Here is a 22,021-nt window from a genome sequence, read left to right as displayed (position 1 = left end):
ATGAAATTTAGTGAGCAAGAGATCAAAAATAAATTAACAAGCAAACTGAAATACTATCAGCTTCAGTATTGCTAGTTTAGTCATGTTCTGAATTACTACTACTAGGTGTTAGGATTTCCTAGCCCCTAGGCATAACAAGTTTAAGCAAGATACTACTACAGTAGCACTTCAGTATTTGAGAGTGATGTACAGAAGCTTGGTGCTAGGACTGCTCCAGAAATCAGAACTGGGAGCCTGATGCCAGGAAGTGGGTTAGAGAGACTGGTAATGGAGTTTAGTACAACGAAAAGATCCAGCAGAGCCTGCCCAGGTACAGCGGCTGCTGTCAGTTCGCTATCCAAGCCATCTTGCAAACCCTGTGTTCATAAAGATTATCAACAAGGGCAATGCTAGATGGATTACCGAGCGATTAGCACTTCCTGTTTAGAATACAGCCAAATCTTTATGTGCTGCTTCTACCAAACAGCAGGTGATATTTATATCAAGGTACACAAATCAGCATGACTGAAATCAGCATCCTTCTCACAAAGCCTGGTGTTGGCTGCGTTACATCTCCTGGCAGACGCACCGTGGAACAAGTCAGCTCTTGTTCCCAGCCTCTGTTTGTTCTCTCTCAGACACAATGAGTTGCCCAACCCAAAACTCCTTGCTAGGCCTAAAAATCAAGACTCACCTTTGCTCCCGGTTTCTGCAAAGCAGAAGCCTGATGCACTGGTGCAGCGTGGTCCAGCTGGACTGGTGAGTCAGAAGAGCCAAGAGGTACGGGCGGAAGGAGGGCACCTGGGACCCTGCCTGAAAGGACCAAACAAGGAAGAGATGCAACAAACAGATCCTTGCTGTGAGGTGGATGTAGGAGATACTATGTATATTACAGAAGGATGACGATCCAGGGAGACAGACAGCATAGAAGACAACATATGGATTTAGCATTTGAACTGCAGTACTTTCTAATAGAACATGGCATCAGCCATGGAATTCAGTTTTAGTCTTAGCTTTGGAATAGCACTTCTGGGCAAGCTATTTATCTGTCTGCAAAAATACCAATGAAAACACAGCTGGCTGGGCTGCTATGGGACTATGTTGTGTCTGTAATGCACTTTGAAGTCCTGAAAAGAACACAGCTGAGGAAATATAAAGATAAAACATAAGCCTTGCACTGAGAAGGATGCACCAGAATCCCCCTCCTAGTCAGACTGCACTGCTTTACAACTGGTAAAGCAACATGTGACAAAACATAAAACTACCCCTTGCCCTGTTTCCAGGTGCAGGCCAGTACCCCAGAAAGGTGGTTTCATCACAGTAGTCCCTCTACCCAACAACTCTTACTTTGTTCCAGGAGAACAGTAGTTTCTGCTGGAGATCAGGGCAGCTGTTGATCACCTCTGGGTCCAACATCTCCAGCCAGTCATTAAGAAGGCCAGAGGAGGGTCCTAGCCAAGCTGCTTCGGTACTGAGGAGGAAGCAAAGCCCTATGAGTGGTGATGTCACGAACCCAGACCTACCAGTGAACTCCCATCATTGCTCAGGCTCACCTGCAACTGTCCAGCTCCTTCACTGGTGTTTCTTCTTTGTCCTGGAGCAACAAGGAGCTCACTACAGCAATTGGTTTCATGGCAGGAAACCTGGCAGTGGTCTCAACAGTAGCCGAGAAGAGGACAGTCAGGAGTTCCTCCAAGTACGGTGAGTGAGTTTCAATCAGACCTTGAAGAACTAGCAGAGGGAGAAAGATGTTGCTCATTAACTTCAGGATGTGGTGAAAGCTATGGAACCTTATAAGAGTATCATGAAGGCGTTCAGTCCAGCATTCCTGGAAGCCTGGCTCAGTAAGGAAGAGGGAAGCCACTTTCCTTTACCTTGGATAGTAGACTTCTATTTCTTATTTTGTTAGTAGAAACCAACAGTTCGCTGAGAGACTTGATCCCAGCCCAGATTACAGTTTATAAACCCACATACCAGTGCAGGGGAAGGAGGTGGTACAAGATAGGACCAAGTTTAGATCAGTTCACATTTTCTCATCCAGGCAGAAGGCAGCTTCCCACAGCCTGCACAGCAGGCATTCCCTTGCTGGGCTGGAAGTTCAACCTGCTGCTGCAACAGGGAAGGAGAGCAGAAGGACAGCCATACCTTTGCTGATGAGCTCCGGCTCCACATTACACTTCTCTCCTGATTTCAGGGTTGCAATGATGGCACGTACCGTGGAGCTGATCAAGTCAGAGTCACGACGGAAAGTCAGAGCTTCTGTGAGGTGCAAGAAGCCACCTCGAACTGCAAAGAAATCACAGCACTGGCATCACAGGGACAAGCTGCCAGCCCCCACACCAGGCTTCCCTTCTATGGATGCCTCACGTGGCTCCAGGGCACAACTACTCCAACATACAAACATGCTACACTCTAATGCCATTTTACTCCCACCAAAACTCTTGACAGCTCTTCTGCATGTTACAGGGACATGTGGCTAAGAGAAAGTCTTTAAGCACAAACCCATTTCCATGCCTAAGATCTTGGTTATAGACAAACCCTCCCAACAGATGGCAGACAATAAAGAACTCTACAAGTCATGATGTGACCTTGTTCCAGAGGCATTCTTACCTCTTATCTTTTAGGACTACAGCTAGCACAGAATTCCCGGACTGAGCAATTGGAAACTTCCCCTAAAAGATCTGCTGTGCTTGGCGAGATGTTACCAAGTGTCTACTGCAAATCCCCAGAGTTAAGTCACTTGTTTGCATCCTCATGGAGTATATATTGCACAGTACAAAACCTCTCTTCACTACTCCTAGGCATACCTCTCTAAAAGGCAAGCCCACCACGCTTTCTGCTCTGGGTGCAGTTCTGTTTCTGTCCCTTTCTTGTCCCACTTTGTCCACCCTGAGTCCCATAAGCTGCACAATGCCAATACCATCACTGATCCTGTGCCTTGAGGAGTACTGCACAGCAAAGGCCTTCAGCTGAGCACGCAGAGGACCATCTTCCACTGCAGGGTTCTCCAACCACTGCAGCATCTGCATGAGGACTTTGAAGAAGAGCGAGGAGAAGGCAGTGTCTTGTGGCATGCAGCGCTGGGGAGTAAAGAGACTTGCTTATACACACTTCAACAATACAAGATAGCAGGAAAGACGTAGATAATGGCATATACTGCCAAGAATACATAGAATACACCTACTCTGTTGGACCATCGCTTACTCAAATGAAGGCAGTGGTTTCTAGAGTACAAATGTAAGGCAGAAGACTCAATCACACACACACAGTACCCCTCCCAGCATAACTAAGGGTACCTCTGTGCCTTCTTTCATCATGGTGAGGGGAATAGGATATTTTGTTGGATAAACCTCAGCCTGCTGTGAATATTTCTTTAAGGAATTAGAGACTTCAGCTCTCAAGTTGTCTGCAAATGCCCTGGCTTGCAAGACATGTCCATGCTACAAAACAGCACAGACTAGAGATCTCAAAACCAACAGAGACCCACAGCTCTGCACAGTTACTAGACTAGGAAAAGTATACCTAGCCCTGCATGTGAGCCCCAGTTCTCAGCAGTGCGAGGCTAATGTGGCCAGCCTGCATCCAGATGCCCATGTCCAGGCAACGTAAGTCCCTCTGTGCCATGCTCCCTAGGCTCCATTTCCAGCATTACACAGATAGAGGGTCTGCACAAAGCAGAGCAGATGCACCGCAGATTTCCTGTTTCTTCCTCAGCCCTCTTTGTTAAATGCTACAAAGATTCTCATCTTCCACCACTCACCTGATACTGGTACAACTGGCGCATCAGTGGGCAGGAGATGAAGTGGTTACGATGCATTGCCATCACCAGCGCGCCGCTGTGCGGCGAGTTCATCAGGGCAGCTACTGCCTGGAGCAGTCGTACTGTGATCCCGGTCACCTGTGTGTTCCCTTGGCGGATGCGAGCCAGTTCCTGCCCCAGGGCCTGCTGCAGTGCCAGGGCAAGTGGGCGCAGGTTTGAATTCTGCCATCGTGGGTCTGGATTTAGTGGGAAAAGCTGGTAGGACACAGAAGGGAGTAAGCTTATGAGAGCAAATGAAAGGACTTACTATACCATAAACACTCTGAGGCAGAGGACTGATTTATCTTGTACAATTATACTGACTGTGGGCTAACTGGAACCTTCCAATACAGCTTTTCCAATATTTTAGTGCCTGGTACAGGAACACACGCAGCATCTATGCAACCCCAACATGACTATCAACACTGACACTGTGGGGGAATCACCATACTACTCAAATACAGCAACCAACTTGGCCAACTAATTCCCTGTAGGCTCTTTTTGGAGTTGGAGAGAGGGAGGCTCTGCAAGCAGACAAGTCGGAGCACAAATGCTGTTTGCACACAGCTTTGCTGCCAAGGCCCTGTGAGCATTTCACAAATCCTCCATCCACTGCTGAGAGGAAAGGCACTATAGACAGAACAAACAAGGTGCAGATACAGTAACATGCTAGTAGGCATTGACAGTATTAGGCATGATCAACAGCCACATCATGTTCAGACTACAAGAAAAAAAAAAATCCTTCCAGTATCAATTCCACCAGGCTATAATGGTGCAGCCTAATTGCACGCAGGGCTTTCAAACTTATTGCCTGAAAATACTGCAGGAGGAAGGGATCAGAAGATGCAAGTGTAAGAGAAACATTTTGTGAAGCTGCTGCAAGGAAGTAGCTCATCAGCTATACGTTATATACCAGTACCTGCAGAAAGATGCCTGCCAGATCATCTTCTGGGCCCAGAACTCGGACCTGGCTTAAGGCCCGGATCCGGCTCTGGCCTTGAGAGTTCTCAGGACTAGATTTTGACCTTGCAGTCTCAGCGCTGTCTGCAAGAGAAATAAAAGAAAAAAAATAAAAATGTTGTTATGGTAGCTAGCAGCTGGAGCCCCAACACTGGATCATCTTCAGCTTTACAGTCTCCATGTACTGAGGAATTCAGTAGCTTTTCTCTCGAGGCCAAGCAAGATCTATTTTTCCACACATCACCCAGAACAATTCAAATTCACTGCAGTAAAATCCAAAAATACTGGAATTTCTCCCTTTGCTAGGAGTGAAAAACTCTAGCAAGGACTGGTGTCTAACTGTAGCTTGTTGATAAATTTCAACATAACCCCTTTTGAAGACAGCTCTTCCTGTCCTTCTCAACAGCAATGGAGGAAGGAAATTTGGAAGATGACTTTGATATCTGGAAGTTTTTGCTCTCCCAGGCAGTACCTCGTCGGGCTGGTAAGGAGGCAGTGAGCAGGGAGTGGAAAGTCTGGCCTCCTGTTGCTCCTCTCTCATGCTGAACCTCCACAAGGTGAGCCATGTAGTCTGAAAAAGGAACAAACACAAACACATCATCATCTTGCCTCTTTTAGTAAAGCAGGACAGAACTGGCTGTTGTTTGTACAGTTCCCACAGTGGAGAGAATTTGCTGTTCCCATGGACTTTGTAAACACGATGCTTTTAAGCCTTGTTTCTTTTACAAGATAGCCTCCAAATTACTTTCTAGACTCTGTACAATCCAATCCACAAAATCCTTCTCTGTTTCAGGAAACACAGCCAAGGGCCATCCAGATAGGCCCTAGGGAGGTGTCTACAGTGACAACAGGCTGCCAAAGCAGCCTGTGCACAGAGCTTGCTGAAGTAGTTTGGATTTTTCCAAGGAAGTCTCATGAGATGCTCGTGAAAACTGTTCAAGAACAAGTGAAATGTCTAGTCAGCCTCATATGAAGCTCTTACTCTTGTCCATGATGTTCTGCTCCAGCGTCTGCGGGTCGTGAGATACTGCTTGATCCAGGTACTGCAGAAGTTTGCTCATGCTGGAAACTGGGATTCCAAAGGACTGAACAAAGAGAAGCAGCTGCTGCGGCTCCAGGTCTTGCAGGGCTGGAATACACAGACATTGAGTCCTCAGATCTCTGAATTACCTACAGAGGGTCAACCTTATTACCTGGTCTTTGTGCTTTTGGCTGGACCAGCAGTGACAGGTTAATGACAGGGCTGCAGAGAGCCTAAAGCCAGAAGTCTGACAGCTGCCTATTATGTTTTCTTTCTTCTGCAAATCATTGCCTTCTTATTGCATTTTCCAGTTAATTCACTCACTGGCTAATTTGATCTTCTGTTTAATTTGATCAAAACCGCAGGAACCCAATCATTCGTATTAAAAAATAACTTCCACCCTATCTGTTGATGGCTGCAGGCAGGAATTATTGAATAATGCAATCACTGGCTATAGACAGCTGTCATTTAATTAGTAAGAAAGGGCCAAAAGCTCTGAATACCAAGAATAAAAAGAGCACTGATGAGCCATGCAAGGACGACAGTAACTACAGGTATAGCTTACATCTTTCAGACACTGCTTTCCACACTGCAAGCACAGCACGCCCTATAGAAGCAGTGCTGTGCCTCATGTCTGGTGACTGCATAGCTTAGTTCAACCTGAATTGTTGTAACAAAGATGGTACTCCAAATCAGAGTCCGCCATTCCCTTTAAAATATACAGAAAGCGCAATATCCATGCAGACTCGCTGACCTATTTTAAAAGTAATAGTGACTGCATATAAAAGCCAGCAAGATTGAGCACTTGGATCAGAGCAGGAGGAACTGCCTTTCATACTGTAGTGAGGAGACCTACCAAAGGCACTGACCCCCTCTTCACTCTCAGGCTTTCACAAAGTTCTGCTCTTAATGCTGTGGGGATTAACCTGTGGGGTCTGATGGTTAGTGAGGTTGTAACCATTCTCAGACCCTTGGTACATGAACTACACATCATGGCTGAGTAGGGAATCACCCTGGGACATCCCATAATATCCCCTGCCCAGAACTAGTTCATATTCTGTACATCTGTTTGACAACCCTAAGGGACGTAGCAAAGAATCTATTGTATGTTTAGATTGCGACTGTCACAAAATCCAGAGACGCGCTGCTTTCCAAATCCAAGCTCCCTGCTGAGCTGCAGCGTCTGCAGTGCCTGATGGCCCCACCAAAGGCATCCAACTAGGCTGGCTGGGCACACAGAGCACGCGAGGAGGGAAGCCTCTCCCTTTCCTTTCAGGAGGGTCTGAAACAAGAACAAACATTTCACAGGCTCACCTGCATCCACAAGACGTGGGACCTCAGAGCGGATCATACGCAGCTTTAGCCAGTCGGGGAGCAGCAGAGCCTCCTCTGAGGTGTCAACCAGGAAAGCAGTAGGGAGGGGCTTTTTCTCCGGGAACCATATATCCAGTAAGGTATAAAAGTCACCATCCCCTGCTTAAGAGTGGATACAAAATTATCTCCCATGTTCATAAGCATCTAGAACACCCTGCCCTTTTCTATACCAATCAATACACCGGAACACTTTCTTGTTCAACGGTCAGGAACAACTTGGGAATAAACACTATCAAGTGGAAATGTGAACTACATATTCAAGTGCTCAGTTCTCACACTACAGTAAGTTTCTGAATCCTTCCTGTTTGGCAGGGAGGGACACACCATCATTTGAGTATTTCTTGGTGTCTGCACAAGACAAAAAAATAAGCCTCCAAATCCTTCACTCTGTGCAGCAATATTCTGCTAGATCTTGCAGCTACAAACAAGTATTTCAAGGGACAAGCCTGTGAGTAGAAATATTAACACCATCCTGACCTGTTAGGAGATGGAAAATAGAGGAAAGATTCTCTGTATTGTCCATGACCCCTTGAATAAATCTAGGCACACTTCACTAACCTTGAGGTGGCCCTAGTGTCAGGAGAATAACCATGGCATGAACCACAAGGATGTGCATAGTGGCTGTTTCCCCACTAGTCCAACGAAGGAACACCTGATCCTGGGACTCTGACTGTAAAAAGGCAGAAAAAAAAATATGTATGAACAAAGGTGGGGAGAGAAAGGAGAATGAGATCTGAGAGATGCAGGTGAAAGGAGAATGTGAGAATGGGCAAATTTAGTCAAAGTTCCACTTAGGCCAACATCTCCAACAGTGGCCACAAAAGGTACTCAAGGAGAAGTTAAAATAAGCTTTTTACGTACACATACACTTGGCTCTGATATTATGCCAACATCCAGTTATTTTCAGATCAGAGAACTCTTGAACCGGATGTGGTTTATGCATACTCAGTAACCTACAAAGGGCTTCTCTTTTGTTAACTTGTCCAGTTTCTTTTACCTGCTTAAGGCAGGGAGGGACTCACCCAGCTGTACACCTCCTCGCCCTCCTTACTCTGGCGCATGCGTTTGATGTAGCGAGAAAAGATGGAGAGAAGAGCAACAAGCACTGCATCTGATTCAGCACAGTACGAGAGCTTGGAGAAGAGGTGAGACATGATGGTGGAGCGCTCCACTATGAGTCGGGCTACATCCTGCAAGGGGAAAAGATCCACGAGGTCTTTACTGAACAACACAGCCAGGGCCTTCTGTTTCATTGCATCACATTCTCCGGTTTCTGTATCAGCCCAGTTAACACCACTCTGGAGATCAACATGTAAGGAGTGGAACTGCTTTGCATGCATCTTGTGATACCTTACAGTGTCCCCAGTTATAGCACAGTTGCATTCTGATGCATCCCATTACAAAGTAAGCATTTACCTAGTAAAAAAAGTCTGCATTTCTCTGGAGAAACAGTTCTACTGACTTATCATTTAACCTTTTCCATGTATCTAAACAGATCTATGGAGGTAGAAAGAGCACATGAGCCTTAAAAGCAATGAGAAAAAAGCAACCGGAGACAGAACAATGAAAAAAATCATTGGTCAAAAAAACCCAACAAAACCTTTTTTAAAGGGAAAAAAAATCAGAAATCCAATACTGGTTATAGAAGAGTGCATATACCGCCACTAAGATTCCTGACTTCCCATTCTCTCCCCAAATACACGTGAGTGCAGGTTTAGCACCCGCTTTCTTGTGAAACACTGCCAGGTGGTGGGATTTCTTTCAAACCACTATTCACTCTTGCATTCCCCAAACCATCTATGGGCTGCTGGACTGGAGGTTATTGCTCCAGTATCATTTCATGGTATGAAACCAAAGACACAGGTTGCCTTCCAACACATATGCAGAAACACAAACATGAACATACCAAGTTCACATGCTCCCAAAACATTCATCCTGCTGCTACAGCAAGTCACATGCCTACCACTGTCCTGAGACATGCCAGGTCTCCTCCCTGCAACCCCTGTGCCCTAGCAGCCCAGCCTCTCACCAGAGCGAGGTCGTTGTGCTGTCCCTGCTCCTCCACTGGAGCGTGCTGGGAGAGGTACACCAGGTAAGCACTGATGGTCTGGGGATCCGTCTCCATGTGGATGGCCTAGAATGAGAATTTCTCTCATTAGAAATCAGGGTTTAATGAAAACAAGCACCATCATAAGGAAAATTCTTCTGCGAGGATATAAGCATGTGGATATCACACCCACATGCAGTTTGCTCGGATTGGTTTTAGCATGAGTAGAACAAAGAATAAGCTGGTCACTTATCCCTTCCAGCTACTAACATCTACCTGTTGCAAGGCAAGAGCTGTTGTTGCTCTAACACTGTCAAACAGCGGCAGCCTCGGGAGGTCTCTCAGCAGCCACTGATATCCCTGCAGCAGTTCCGAATCACCAGAGTCTTCTTCCATGGGGTGATCTTTCTCCTCTCCATCACGCAGTCCCCCTTCTGACAGCACCAAGGACAGGCCCTGCAGAAGTCACATGGACACAGATGTTGCATTTGACGCCACAGCTGGACCACTAGTTTCTATTATATTCACTAGTATGAAACAAGCTTCAAACATCATGGAACGGTCCAAATGCAGCACACAACAGGTTTCATCTCTCATATAATGTGTTTGCTTGACAACTACCCAACTACCCTGCTTGAAGTTTCAGTCTTCTCTAAGCATAATCTTTTTGAGCTCTCTGCAATTCTGCTTGCCTTGGCTACGCTCTAGAGCACCAGGCACTCACTCATTTACATTCCCCACAGACAACAGCTGCTGCCAATTACTCCATGTAGCACATGATCTGCTGAGTCTACACCTGAACTTCACAGGGAACAGTAAAATCCAGCTCTATCTTAAGAAAAGTACTACTTGGCTGTTGAACAAAGAAGGCTTCTGAGCAGCAGGGAGTAGAAGTGCATTTGATGGGGTGTGGAGACTGTGACAAGTTGCTGAAGAAGGATGACATGAAAGTTTCACTGCACCGGCTCTGAACTTGTGAGAATCTAGGACTCTGCCCTCAGGTTCTAACAAACACTAGTCACGATTTTAAGTTTGCTCACCTTCATGGCCAGGACCCGTGAGGCCACCTGGGAGGAACTCAGACGTCGTAGGAAATAGTCAAGCACCTCGCAGGTCGTCTGTTCATCTGCTTTGGGACCCAACAGCAAGTCTTGCAACCGTCCAAGCAACTGCCTTTGTTTCTGTTGTCTCTGTAGAGTGAAAAGTTGGCCCTTCCAGTGAAATCAAATCTGGGATGCACACAAAGGAGGTAACAGAGGTGATCCCCAAGAGACTACACACCTGGCGTTTCTTGGCACGCTGTTCCTTACTCTCGCCCTCTTCTTCTTCTTCACCTGAGGTTGACTCATCAGCAGCATCATGAAGCAGGAACTCACAGAGGCACTGCACAGGTAGGACATCCAAGGAGCCCTCGCTGGACTGAACCAGATCTGCCAGCCATGGCATTGACTGGGATGAGGCCTAGGAAGCAGGAAAATAACAGTGCAATATCAACAAAACATAGATGCAGCACACTGATCATTCAATTCCTGGGCAGTAAACCACCTTCCCCGGCACCTTACTTAGCTTCCTTTTGCCCCTCACTCCACTCAAGTTTCAGAAATAAGGCATCATAACCCAACATAGCCAAGTCATCATGGGGAGCCCACCTGTCTTTGAATGATGTTAAGAAGAAAGTCAGGATGACGACTGCGACACAGGAGGTGGCCCAAGCGAAGTGACTGGTTCAGGCTTTTCACCTGCTCCAGGACATGTGGTGGAGGTCTGCGTGGGGGGCCCCTGCCAGAGAAACAAGAAGTTATCTGCAGGTAGCCATATTTTCACTCTGGTGTTGATGAGGATCAGTCAGTTCAGTAGTGCATGAAGGTTGCATGTGGGTGGCAACAGAAGGACAAAGACCAAATGCAACACATATTCCAGGCCACCAAGTCTCAGGGCTGCTCTTGCCCACATCAACCACCCTATGAGCCGTAGGGTTTCCTGACTAGCTTTAACTGAGATTTCATGATGGCACCAGACCACAGAAGGCTACTTACTGAGGGTCCAGACTTGTCAGCTGGGACAGCAAGAGGCTGCTGCTCTCTGTAATTGTTTGTTTTGTGGATGCAGCAGCCAGATGACCCTCAAATGCAAGAATCTCTTGTTTTTCTCTCTGGGAGATTTGAAGTTCACGATTAATCATCTCTGTGCGCGTCTCTTCATCCGTTAAGGTACACTGAGGATAGGAATAATTGCTGAGAAAATAAGTTAAAAAAGAAAATGGTTATCTTAGCCTATTCAAAACTCATGAACCACAGTCAAAAAGTCTCCAGAACCTCAGCTCCATCAGGCAACACAGAAAATAAGGCAGCTTCCCAACAGGGCCAGGGAGACTGAGACCTTTTCAGTAAGGTACATTAGTCATCCCTCCCTTTTTCTCAGCTTTATTCTCTTGCTTATAATATTTTTACTGGGGGAAGGCATCTTCCCCACTCAAACTGCAGCACTGCTGCCAGCCAGCTTATTTTACACCAGTTCCACTGGAATGAAAGGAGCTAGCTGGTACAAACTTCATTCAGAAATACATGGTTTCAGTGGTCTATTTGATTCATGTAGGGATTTAAGCATACTAACTTGGTCATGACCATTTCCATGAGCATCTTTAGAGAGGGATACTCCTCCCATGCAGCCAAACCTGCAGCAAAGAAAAGAAGGGCAATCAGGAATACAGGAAAAAAGTGAGGGTCTTCATATATATTCTAACACACTCCGAAGTGGGAAGACACTCATTTTGGAACAGCTCACCACCATGCCTTGAACACAAGCAACCAGACTTCAGCGGAAAGCACCTTGGCCAATTTTTGCAGCAGAACTAGTATCCTGAGAAATGTCCACACTCACCAATGTTTTCAGGATTGAATGCAGCCACTACAAGAAGGAGAGGCCAGGCTTTCCAGTAAAGGGTAGAAATAGCTAGATTCGGAGGCTGGTACCTGCAAAAGCCATCAGATACAAGTGGTCAGATTTGGTTACTTAAGCCCATCTCAGGACTGCTTTTCTCCTCAATCATGCACTGTTCAGATTCAGTCACACCAGTTCTGTGGTTTGCAAGAAAAAAACAACACCAAAAAAAACCAAAACAACAAACAAAAACAAACAAACAAACAAACAAACAAACAAAAAAAACACAAACCAAACTCCCTCAGGAGGGACAGCAGGATTCAGCCAAAAACTTCTAGAGCAGAAGATGAGAGTGCTTGCAGAGGAAAGTCCATTCCATGACTCAGGTCTTAATTGGTATAGAGAAATTCCCACCTGAACATGACATTGCAAAGGTCTCCCTATGATTCTGTTATTACAAATTGTAATAGGGAAAAGCATCTGTGAGCTAGGATTGTTAGTCACAAGGTGAAAATGAGCTAGATCACAAGAAGATTGTCTGTGTGATAAGGCTTACCCTGGGGGTAGCTGGATATTCTCTGGATGGTGATAAGTGCACAGATTTAAGACTGCATCGATCAGCTGGATTCTTTCTACCCTCAGGACCTCGACATCTGGAGGATGAGAAGAACAGACTAAGCAAGTTATTGACCTGTCTACCTGTCTGAAAGTTATTCAAGAAAAGCATCACAGGATAAGACAAATTTTACTTCAAGCAACTATGTTATTGTGGGCTTGTTCTCATGATATTACAGGAACAAAAAGCCAACAATACTTAAAAAAGCTACAAGTCAATATATAAGGATATCGAACTTTTCAGCTGCAATTTGGTTTAAATTCTTAAGGGCAGTTTTTTTCCCAAATGCATCCAATCCAATACCTGTATCTTTTTCAGAACTCCGATACACTCCTTCAGGTAAGCAGTGAATCTGCTCAGACCTTATGGGGTTGAGAGGAACTAAAAATGCATTTCAACTTTGTTGCAAGTTTTCAGATTTGCTCTAACTTAACTCTAAGTATTCCAGTATTTGAAATGGTACAGCATTTAAAATGCTCTATGGAGAGGCTGGACACATTTTCACAGGATATTCAACCGCAAAGTCTAGCTCATTCCACTTGCATTGACCAGATCTTTTCTATTAACCAGTCAGCACTAAGAGTACATGAGATGCTTTAGAATCAAACTCTTGACAACCCCCTCAACTCCGACACAAACACGTATAGCTCAATTGAATGGACACACTCTCCAAGGATGCAGGAATTCAGACAAATGCTGAATGAATTCATAAAAGGGGTAAGAGTTAAGGCTGCTTTTGTAACTGCTATTCTGTAACAGTGTTTGAATAATGGAATTGGGAGGAGCATACAACACATGGGTTAACTACTTTAACTTCCAGCCCCTTCATTTTGCATGGCCTAAAAACGTCTATTCAATTTTACAGCATGTAAAGGACTAGATTGAACTTAAAAATGCTAACTCAAAACTTTGGGTGGTTATTCACAGTCCTTCACCCTCAACACAAGCAATAATTTCCCAAACACTCCATGATAGAAAATTAGTAACAGAGAGAAACGGTAGGAGAAAATAAGAAGCTTCTCTATTGAGAAAGAAACAGCAATACGTGTCTGGCTTTGAGACAAGTGCTTAGCCATCATGACTAAAACATGCTTTTAGCAATGCAAAGGCTCTCTGGTACATGGTAGGAGCTGCCTCAGCCCTGGGTGGCAATAAGAGGACATGTAGACAGAAGGAAGCATTTGCTGGCTGGAGCTTTATGCAGTCCTACCATCTGCTTGCACAGCTGCAGCCCGCTTCACCAAGTGGTCAGCAAGCTCCATGGCATCCGCAGGACCAAGAGGAAGGTCCCGCGACAAACCGATCACAAGGATCCGCATCAATGTGTCTTCAAGGATGGGCACCTCGGAGCAGAGACGAAGGAAAAAGCTGCAAGAGACACAAGACATCAATCCCACTTCTTTTGTCAGCAGTGTGAGGGTTCCTGAAACCCTTCAGAGACCCTAGAACTCATGTGAGTAGAAGATAAATCACAGCTTACTTTACAATCCCTTCCTTGGTCTCCAGCTACAAATGCAACTACCTGAAATTTTATGGAATATTGCTCGCATTGCCTGGTACCTCTACACCTCAGCCTGCTTGAGTCTGAGCTCCCTAACATTACCGCAGAAAACCATACAGTGCAGGGCTGCCCTTTCTACAATTAACAGCATCAAGATACAGAACAGCTTGGCACAGGAAACAGGAGCGAAGGAGGAAGAGGAACAGATGGAGAACAGAGCAACATCCCTCAATTTTAAGGCAGTGTAACAGATGAAGAAAATCGCAGCACAGTTCCAAGCCGTTCCAACACAGTGCTATAAAAGGAACCCCAGAAACCGCCCATTCCTCTGCCTCCTGCTAGAGCAACTCCACGCCTCTACCCAGGTCTGGGTGGGGCACATACTCACTTGCGGTCACTCTCAGGGGGCCAGTTGTCCCATTTGTAGTAGGTTTCTGGCTGTTCTGTGAAGAGCACCTTGTGGAGGCTGTAGAGATGAAGACGACAGTAAACACCATCGGTGGGAAGCTCGAGAACACATTCAACAGTTCAGTCTCCCCAAACAAATGCTAATGCTTCCCATCCTACACATCAAGGAGCCTCCTCAGAGTTAGTCTAGCAAAAGTAACAACATGAATCATAACAGAGAGGACTATACAGTATGGGCAGTGGGCTTTTATACTTTCAATAACGTATCTCACTTACTATTAATTCTGGCTTGACCTGCCTCAGTAATGCCTTGTACCAGACCCCAGGATACAACCTGTCCTCCAGAGGCAGGCAGAGGAGACGGCACTATCTATGGAGCCCTCAACTGTACAGCCTGAAAAACCATGTCAGACAAAAGAACAAGGGGTCCACTGGAAATTGCCTACTGCGTGGACCTAAATATTACAAATCAGAAATACTTTTCATTATAATATATTTCTGGTAAGAGGATACATCTGCAGGAATTCTTGAGAGGGAGATAGTCCCAGCCTGAACCTTGCTAAAAGAGTTTCTGCTCCCTGTCTGATAAGGGAAGGGAAATCTAACCAAACCCTGGTAAATGCATGGTTTTTCATATGTCATACACAGTTGGGGGAGGGACTGGTTACGCACAGCAGATTACTAGACTGACTCTCTTACCAGTGCACATAGTCCTTTGGAGCCAGCTTGCTGATAGACGGAACGACCGTATGAAGCCACCAGACAGCATCTCGTTGGATAGCAGCAATTTGGTTCTGGAAAGAGCGCAGCACTTCCAGGTCTGAAAAAGAGTCAGGTTACAAACTACACACATATTAAGAGCCCTATCAGGAGCCGAGTAGGAGAGGGTGGCTGTTTCAAGAGCATACAGTAACCAGGGCTCCGAAGCATCGGCAGCAAACTGGGGAGAGGTAAATCAGACAGCCCTTGAGCATCCCAGCACTGACAGCACATGTACTTCGCTTTCCAACGCGTGCTGCAACAAAACCCCGAGCTGTAGCACGGACAAATTAGTGTTGTGAGGAAACATCTGGGCAGTCACTTCAGCGTCACCCCAAAGGTCTGTCTTCTCAGCATTAAGTCCTTGGTTAATCCTTACGGCTGCCTCCAGGCTTGAGGCCCCTCCATACACAGTTCTCTTTCCCCGTCCTCTCAACTATTGCTTCCACAGATACAAGAAGCACCCAGCCATACAAATGCCGCACCTCCCAACTCTGTCAGTCTCAGGATGATAGCAGGCAACCCCATGCCTCTCTTCAGAATGGAGGCTTATACCCTTTCCTAACCCTAGCTCCCTAGTTGCAATGTTCCTCCAATCTCAGGGGAAAAATCTACCAAGCTGCACATCTTCAGAGGGAGCCTAGGTTGTTCTGCTTACTCTTTTTCTCTCCTTTGTCCCAAGCAATTCCAGCCTCCTTCACCTGGGCTGTAATACCAAGCATCATGGAGACAGCTAGCAGATCAGTTATGTGGATGACAAACCGCTCCTTAAAAAAAAAGAAAAAAAGCTAGTTGAATCAGCAATACCTAAAGCTGCCTTCTGGAAAAAAGTGTTTCATCATCAAAATTACAATCATGCATGTTTGGAAATAGGATACGGGAGCACTGCTATGAGACAAAAATATTGACTCTCTCAGATAAAGAGCAAAAGAAAAAATGGCCAGAAAACAGATACAGAAGAGCCCAGTACACCACTGGTACATCCAACAGCACAAGGGTCAAAGAAAGTGGTACCTTGAATTCCATTTCTGCATACTGGGCCTCTTTCCGTTCCTGCATAAGACCCAGGCAGAAAGCCTGGAAGTTGATCTCATGTTTTGTCTGCTTGATGATCTCTCGCAGCAGAGCCCGTGAAGCCCGCAGGTAATCGTCCTTAGTAGTCAAAAGATCCTGGAACACCATTGCTAGGTACTGAGGTCATATAGAAAGAGAAAACTTTCAGTGCATTGTAATGTATTTGCATCCACAATATGAAAAGACAGAAGGAAACAATGCTGGTTGTATGCCTGTCCTTCAGACCCCCAGAAGCTATAATAACATTCCTCTCATGAAACTTCATTACCACAAGGTTGGTCACCCAGAATGTGGGAGTTAGAAAATGCCCACACACATTTACTGCTAACAAGAGCAATAATATAATTTCAAAACAGCGTGATACAGATCACACAGCTGTCTGAAAAGATTTTTATTTGAGCCTTAATTCAACTAAATCTCTTGAATGGGATTCTGGGATCACTGTCAATCACACAAGACACCACACCTACCTTTGGAGCTTGCTCTGAGCTATGCTGAAGCACAGTATAAAGGATCTGCATGTTGTTGGGATTTCTTGCATTTGACAGTTCATTGAAAATCACAAACTTAATTGTGGTGCCCAGGTTATCCCTGTGCGCATTCAGCAGCTCTCTACAAGGGAAGACCAGAGGTATCAGAGTTGAGGTTTCATTGCAGCTAGACCCACTGTTTTGATTTCTCTCTGAAGTATTTAACACACAGAAGCGAAGAGGATGGAGCAGCATGTATGTCCAGCAATATCAAAGAATTACTGAAAGAATTCCAGGCCAATGAAATATTACACAGAACATGCCATGGTCCAAGCTGGCATTTAAATCCACTACGCAGAGACACTGAGACTGTCAGGGCCCTGGGCACACCTTCAAGAGTGCTTTCTCTTCCTGGTCACTCACTCACCTGACACACAACATGTAGTGGTTGAGAAGGACTTTTGGCTTGAGACGAATTTTGATCAGGTTGGAGATAACTTCCATGTCCTCTGAGCTGTGGGTGTTGCAGTTCATACAGACTGACATCAGCAAGTCCTGAGCTGGCTTGGTCAACTGTAGAGGAAGAGCAGAACAATTACAGCCACTTGCCATCACAGATCCCAAATGTAACTGGTGCATAGTATGCAGCCCTCCTGGCTGGATTCCAGACCAGGTCCAGAAGAGTCATGCTTCAACAGCTTCTTATCCTTACCTTTGGATTTTGCAGCCACATCTCCAGCCTCTGCACAGCCATCTGCCGCACTTCTTTGTAGCCACAGGTTGCTGTCAGCAGTCGAAGGAGGTTCCTGGAGACATTGTCCATTGGCTGGCGCCGGTTGAGTTGGTCCCGCAGCATGTCTAGGACATATTCCTCCACACTCTCTGCAAGGTCTTCATACCTGGGCCACACAAACTGTGTTTTACACACTTCCACATGATCCAGGGTGGTCACACTTTGCTGTGCCCAGAGATCAGCATCCCTCCTTGTTTGAGGTATGCATTACAAACAAACAATATATACTCTTTTCATCTGGAACCAATTTTATCTGATGCTCAGCACCATCTAGTGAGTACCACTCCCTGCCGCAGCATTGCAGGAGTGGGTGAGCAGACAGATCTGCCACATGGCTACCTTAAGAGAGGAAGAGGCACTGTACCTGGGCATGAGCTGGCCCTCCTGCTCTGGGCTCATTTTCTCCTCTGCAATCAGCAGCTCGCTCTGGCTGTCTTCTTCCTCCGTCATGGAAGGGTGTGGACTACTCCCTAAGAGAGACCAGCACACAGCATGCTTCATGAGACAACTCCTCTTTCCAGACATCACTCATTCATGCTCCTATATCATAGAACAGTTTGGGTTGGAAGGGACCTTAAAGACCATCTAGTTCCATCCCCCTTGCCACAGGCAGGGACACCTTCCCCCAGCCCAGGGTGCTCCCAGCCCCATCCAACCTGGCCTTGAACCCTTACAGGGAGGGGGCAGCCACAGCTGCTCTGGGCACCCTGGGCCAGCACCTCACCATCCTCACAGGGAAGAATTTCTTCCTAATATCTTAATCTAAATCTACCTTCTTTCAGTTTAAAACCATTACCCCATATTCTATCCCCACACCCCTGATAAAGAGTCCCTTCCCACCTTTCCTGTAGCCCCCTTTCAGTACTGGGAGGCCACTCTAAGGTCTCCCCAGAGCCTTCTCTTCTCCAGGCTGAACACCCCCAACTCTCTCAGCCTGGCCTCATGGGGGAGGTGCTCCAGCCTCCTGATCATCTTCATGGCCTCCTCAGGACCCACTCAAGCAGGTCCATGTCCTTCTTATGTTGGGGTTCCAGAGCTGAACTCAATACTCTAGGTGAAGTCTTGTGAGAGCAGAGTAGAGGGGGAGAATCACCTCCCTTGACCTGCTGGTCACACTTCTCTTGGTGTAGTCCAGGATATGGTTCAGCTTCTTTCAAGGATCCCCTTCAGCAACACTGAACAAGGCCACAACTAATTGCTTCCTCACACTGTATCACACACAGGCACATTCTCCAAGTCTCTTTCACTGCCTGCCCTCAAATATCTCCTAGAAATGGAAGAACCCCAAACAGAGGAAAACCAACAATGCCTGGAACTCAAAGTCTGGCCTATGTGACTCCATCCAGCAACAAACTATTCCCACCAGTCAATAAGCTCGCCAGGCTCCATCCTCTCCCCACCCCTTTGTTCCCGCTTCCCAAACATCCCCTTACCAGCACTAAGGTCCCCTCCACTACGTCCAACTTCTCCATGCAAAAGCATGCTCTTAGGAGGCATCTTTGTGTTAAAAGCCGTTTGGATGTTATCCACAAATGTCTTGCAGTGAGGGCTGTCTACCCAGATGCGCTCCCCGAGGGAGTCCTCAATGTAAACCTGCAGAAGAGAACACAAACCATGCTCAAGCTTTTTATTGTACTGGTTAATCAAAGAAGTATTTGTGAGGTTCCCCAGTTTCTATTTATTTTCAATATACAACTGCAAAGTAGGAAACTGGCATAACCATTGCATGGATGAAAAAAAGACCAGATGACTGCTGGGAGTTACATAAGAGCAAAAAACCAAACCATCACATCCCAAACTCTACTGGGCACTGACTCTCTCGAGCAACAAAGCTGACTAAACTTTAGCAAAGATTTTGCAACAACTCCTACCACCAAAATATAGAAGCTGGTCTTTTAAAAGCTTAGCCTTTTTAAATTAATGGGCTGTTTTAATCCCTACAAACTAGAAAGTAAGAAGTCTCTGTGACTTCACTGTGACATCAATACAGATCATCAGAGGCATCTCAGAAAAGAGCAGAGTTAAGGCAACAAACAGCAAAGGAGGCCACAGCACTTCAACAACCAGAGGAGATTTTTCTTTAAAGGAAACAATAATAAAAAAGGACCCTGGTTTTCTGCCTTGTCAATACAGCACGGGCCAGTCTTGAACTTCTGCCCCCTCCAGTTGCATTCCCCACACTGGGCAACAGGCCACAGGACACCCCCTTGCCCTGCAGCACAAATAAATCCTCTGCAGCTATCCTAACCCAACATAGCCACATCTCCCAAAGCTGGCCGGTTATACCCAGTCTGCCAACCACTGCCTCAGTCCCGCAGAACCACCCTTGGATCAACAACCTTGACAAAGATCTCCGGCCAGTTCTCATCCTCTTCGTAAGCTGCCATGAGAAGGTTGCAGGCCAAGACAGACACGAGGCTATTCCCTTTGGCTTTGAAATTGATGGAGGCATCTCTTCGGAGTAGGCTACACAGTGCCTGGAATATCATCCACAAAAAATAAAACAATAATCAAGCCATCTAACAAGGAGGCATACAAAAAAGCTTTAGAAAAAATAAATATAAATTGCAGTAGCATGCCACAGAGTTATGGTATTTATAAAGACATGCAGATTATGCTCTGGCCTGGGAGAAACTGCAATTACGCTCTCAAGTTGGAAGCAACTGTGTGTCAGTAAGGCCCGGAGTCCTAACACAGCACAGCCCTCACCTCGATAACCCCTTCGGTGGCAAATATGTTTGGTTTGATTTTTGCCAGGTACATGAGGCTTAGGTACAGCGTGGTATCAGGTTTGGCTCTGTTCATTTTCAGCTGCTTCACAGCTCCACACAGCACACCCTCAATACGGTCGTCATTGCCTTCTGCCTCTGCTGCCTCAATTTCATCCAGCAGCACCGTGGGGACAACTGCAATCATCAGCAGACAGGAATCAGTGTTTATCCTCACACAAAATAACCTGCCCTGACATGCTGGCAGGGTCAGTCACCAGGAAGGCAAAGCATGGACCAACTCACCTTTAGCCCCTGCAATAGGTTTTCCCTACCCGATTGCTATTAAAAGTTCAGTTTTGCACCCTGCAATACCCCTTGATTATTTTTTGGTTGGTTTGTGCTTGAATGCTCTTCTGCAAACGCTTCAAACACCGGAAGACAGAATGAAAGTTCAAAAAGCAAGCAACATTCAGACCCAGAGTCTGCTGAAGAAGTACATGAGTAAAATGCCACAATCCAGACTGAAAGATTTCCTCAGGGTGTCTTTCAGGCGCTGCTGTTAAACAGCTATCGGGATGAACTCAACCCACTGCCAACAGGAGAGCCGACAAACCCGTGACTTCAGCCCTATATCCAGCAAAGCAAACCCTCGGGTACTGCACACAAACGGCGGCATGCAGGCTTCCAGAAAGGCTCCTGCTCTGAAGCTCTGGGGAAAAACGAGCTCGAGTTCTCACCCTCGGGGCCTCACCTTCAATCGGGATGACAGACGGCTCCTTGATGGAGGGGGAAATGGCTCTCTTCTCCGCCACGGCCGCCTCTGCCAGGCGTCCCAGGGCGCTGAGGGGCGGTGTGGAGGAGAGCTTGGGGCGCTTGGTCAGGCCGGTCAGCCCCGCCGGGCCCGCCAAGGCGGCGGCCGCGTCCCGCTTGCGCTCAGAGGGCAGCCCGGGGGGGGCTGGCTTCAGCAGGGTGACGGCGGTTTTCCCCTCGCCGCTCTGCCCCTTGGAGCCCAGCGCGATGAAGTCTCCCGGCGGCGGGTGCGCTTTAAGGGAACAGGGCCAGAAGTGACAGCACCCGAGCGGAACGCCCCCGACCCAGCCCCCCTCCCCGGGCGAGGCGGCCGCAGCCCGTCAGGACTCACCGGAGGGCTTAGGCACGGCGCTGGGCCGCCGCACAGCCGCCGCCTTCGGCCGGTTCATGATGCCACCAAGCCCCGGGCCCCGCTCTCGGGCCGCCGCCGCTGTCACCCGGAAGCGGAAGTTTTCCCCCTCCCCACCACCGAGGCGGAAGCGAGACGCGCTGCTGCTGCGCCTAACTCCCCGCCCCGCTGGACAGCGCCGCCTGGTGGCGGGAGGGCGCGCGGCGGAAGGTGGCGACTCCCCCTCCCCTCCCTTCCCCAACGAAGTGGAGGGAGAACTGCACCCCGGGTGGTGTGGGGGGTATGGGGTTTTGGGAGGGGGGATTAGGGGGAGTCTGAGAGGGACTGGGATTGGGGGGCTGTTTGGTGGTACTGGGATTGGGGGCGGAGGGGGGTGTCTGGGATTAGAGGGGGGCTGGAATGGTGGGGGATTTAGGGGTAGAAACTGGGGGTAGGATTGGGGAGCAGAGATTAGGGTCTGAAATTGGGGG

At 47.1% G+C, this 22,021-nt stretch overlaps 1 protein-coding gene across 2 annotated transcripts in view; it reads right to left on the bottom strand.

Moving 5' to 3' along the window:
• INTS1 (integrator complex subunit 1) overlaps window positions 1-21,670 on the bottom strand; it is a 29,886-nt gene extending 8,216 nt beyond the window's left edge. The window contains exons 1-35 of one of the 2 annotated variants that reach the window (XM_032992342.2): window positions 21,534-21,670; window positions 21,144-21,434; window positions 20,391-20,587; window positions 20,021-20,158; window positions 19,115-19,274; window positions 18,046-18,151; window positions 17,601-17,787; window positions 17,316-17,461; window positions 16,889-17,030; window positions 16,359-16,535; window positions 16,003-16,111; window positions 15,285-15,405; window positions 14,566-14,643; window positions 13,887-14,044; window positions 12,617-12,713; window positions 12,061-12,152; window positions 11,794-11,854; window positions 11,217-11,414; window positions 10,830-10,959; window positions 10,462-10,641; window positions 10,221-10,370; window positions 9,457-9,636; window positions 9,163-9,267; window positions 8,156-8,323; window positions 7,692-7,803; window positions 7,074-7,235; window positions 5,721-5,867; window positions 5,211-5,309; window positions 4,698-4,822; window positions 3,740-3,994; window positions 2,900-3,059; window positions 2,125-2,265; window positions 1,533-1,710; window positions 1,327-1,450; window positions 674-792 (exon numbers count right to left, since the gene is read on the bottom strand). In XM_032992342.2, coding sequence (XP_032848233.2) covers window positions 674-792; window positions 1,327-1,450; window positions 1,533-1,710; window positions 2,125-2,265; window positions 2,900-3,059; window positions 3,740-3,994; window positions 4,698-4,822; window positions 5,211-5,309; window positions 5,721-5,867; window positions 7,074-7,235; window positions 7,692-7,803; window positions 8,156-8,323; window positions 9,163-9,267; window positions 9,457-9,636; window positions 10,221-10,370; window positions 10,462-10,641; window positions 10,830-10,959; window positions 11,217-11,414; window positions 11,794-11,854; window positions 12,061-12,152; window positions 12,617-12,713; window positions 13,887-14,044; window positions 14,566-14,643; window positions 15,285-15,405; window positions 16,003-16,111; window positions 16,359-16,535; window positions 16,889-17,030; window positions 17,316-17,461; window positions 17,601-17,787; window positions 18,046-18,151; window positions 19,115-19,274; window positions 20,021-20,158; window positions 20,391-20,587; window positions 21,144-21,434; window positions 21,534-21,591 — 5,051 coding nt within the window. In that variant the 5' untranslated portion in view covers window positions 21,592-21,670. The remainder of the gene's footprint in view (window positions 1-673; window positions 793-1,326; window positions 1,451-1,532; window positions 1,711-2,124; window positions 2,266-2,899; window positions 3,060-3,739; window positions 3,995-4,697; window positions 4,823-5,210; window positions 5,310-5,720; window positions 5,868-7,073; window positions 7,236-7,691; window positions 7,804-8,155; window positions 8,324-9,162; window positions 9,268-9,456; window positions 9,637-10,220; window positions 10,371-10,461; window positions 10,642-10,829; window positions 10,960-11,216; window positions 11,415-11,793; window positions 11,855-12,060; window positions 12,153-12,616; window positions 12,714-13,886; window positions 14,045-14,565; window positions 14,644-15,284; window positions 15,406-16,002; window positions 16,112-16,358; window positions 16,536-16,888; window positions 17,031-17,315; window positions 17,462-17,600; window positions 17,788-18,045; window positions 18,152-19,114; window positions 19,275-20,020; window positions 20,159-20,390; window positions 20,588-21,143; window positions 21,435-21,533) is intronic. The other variant, XM_032992344.2, reaches the window with a different exon arrangement.
• Between the last annotated feature and the right edge of the window lie 351 nt (window positions 21,671-22,021).

The sequence above is a fragment of the Tyto alba genome, unplaced genomic scaffold (assembly GCF_018691265.1).
Source record: "Tyto alba isolate M040663 unplaced genomic scaffold, T.alba_DEE_v4.0 Super-Scaffold_28, whole genome shotgun sequence".
In the NCBI taxonomy this organism is placed as follows: domain Eukaryota; kingdom Metazoa; phylum Chordata; class Aves; order Strigiformes; family Tytonidae; genus Tyto; species Tyto alba.
Note: the sequence above shows the minus strand (reverse complement) of the source record. Positions and strands in the feature narration are given on the sequence as shown.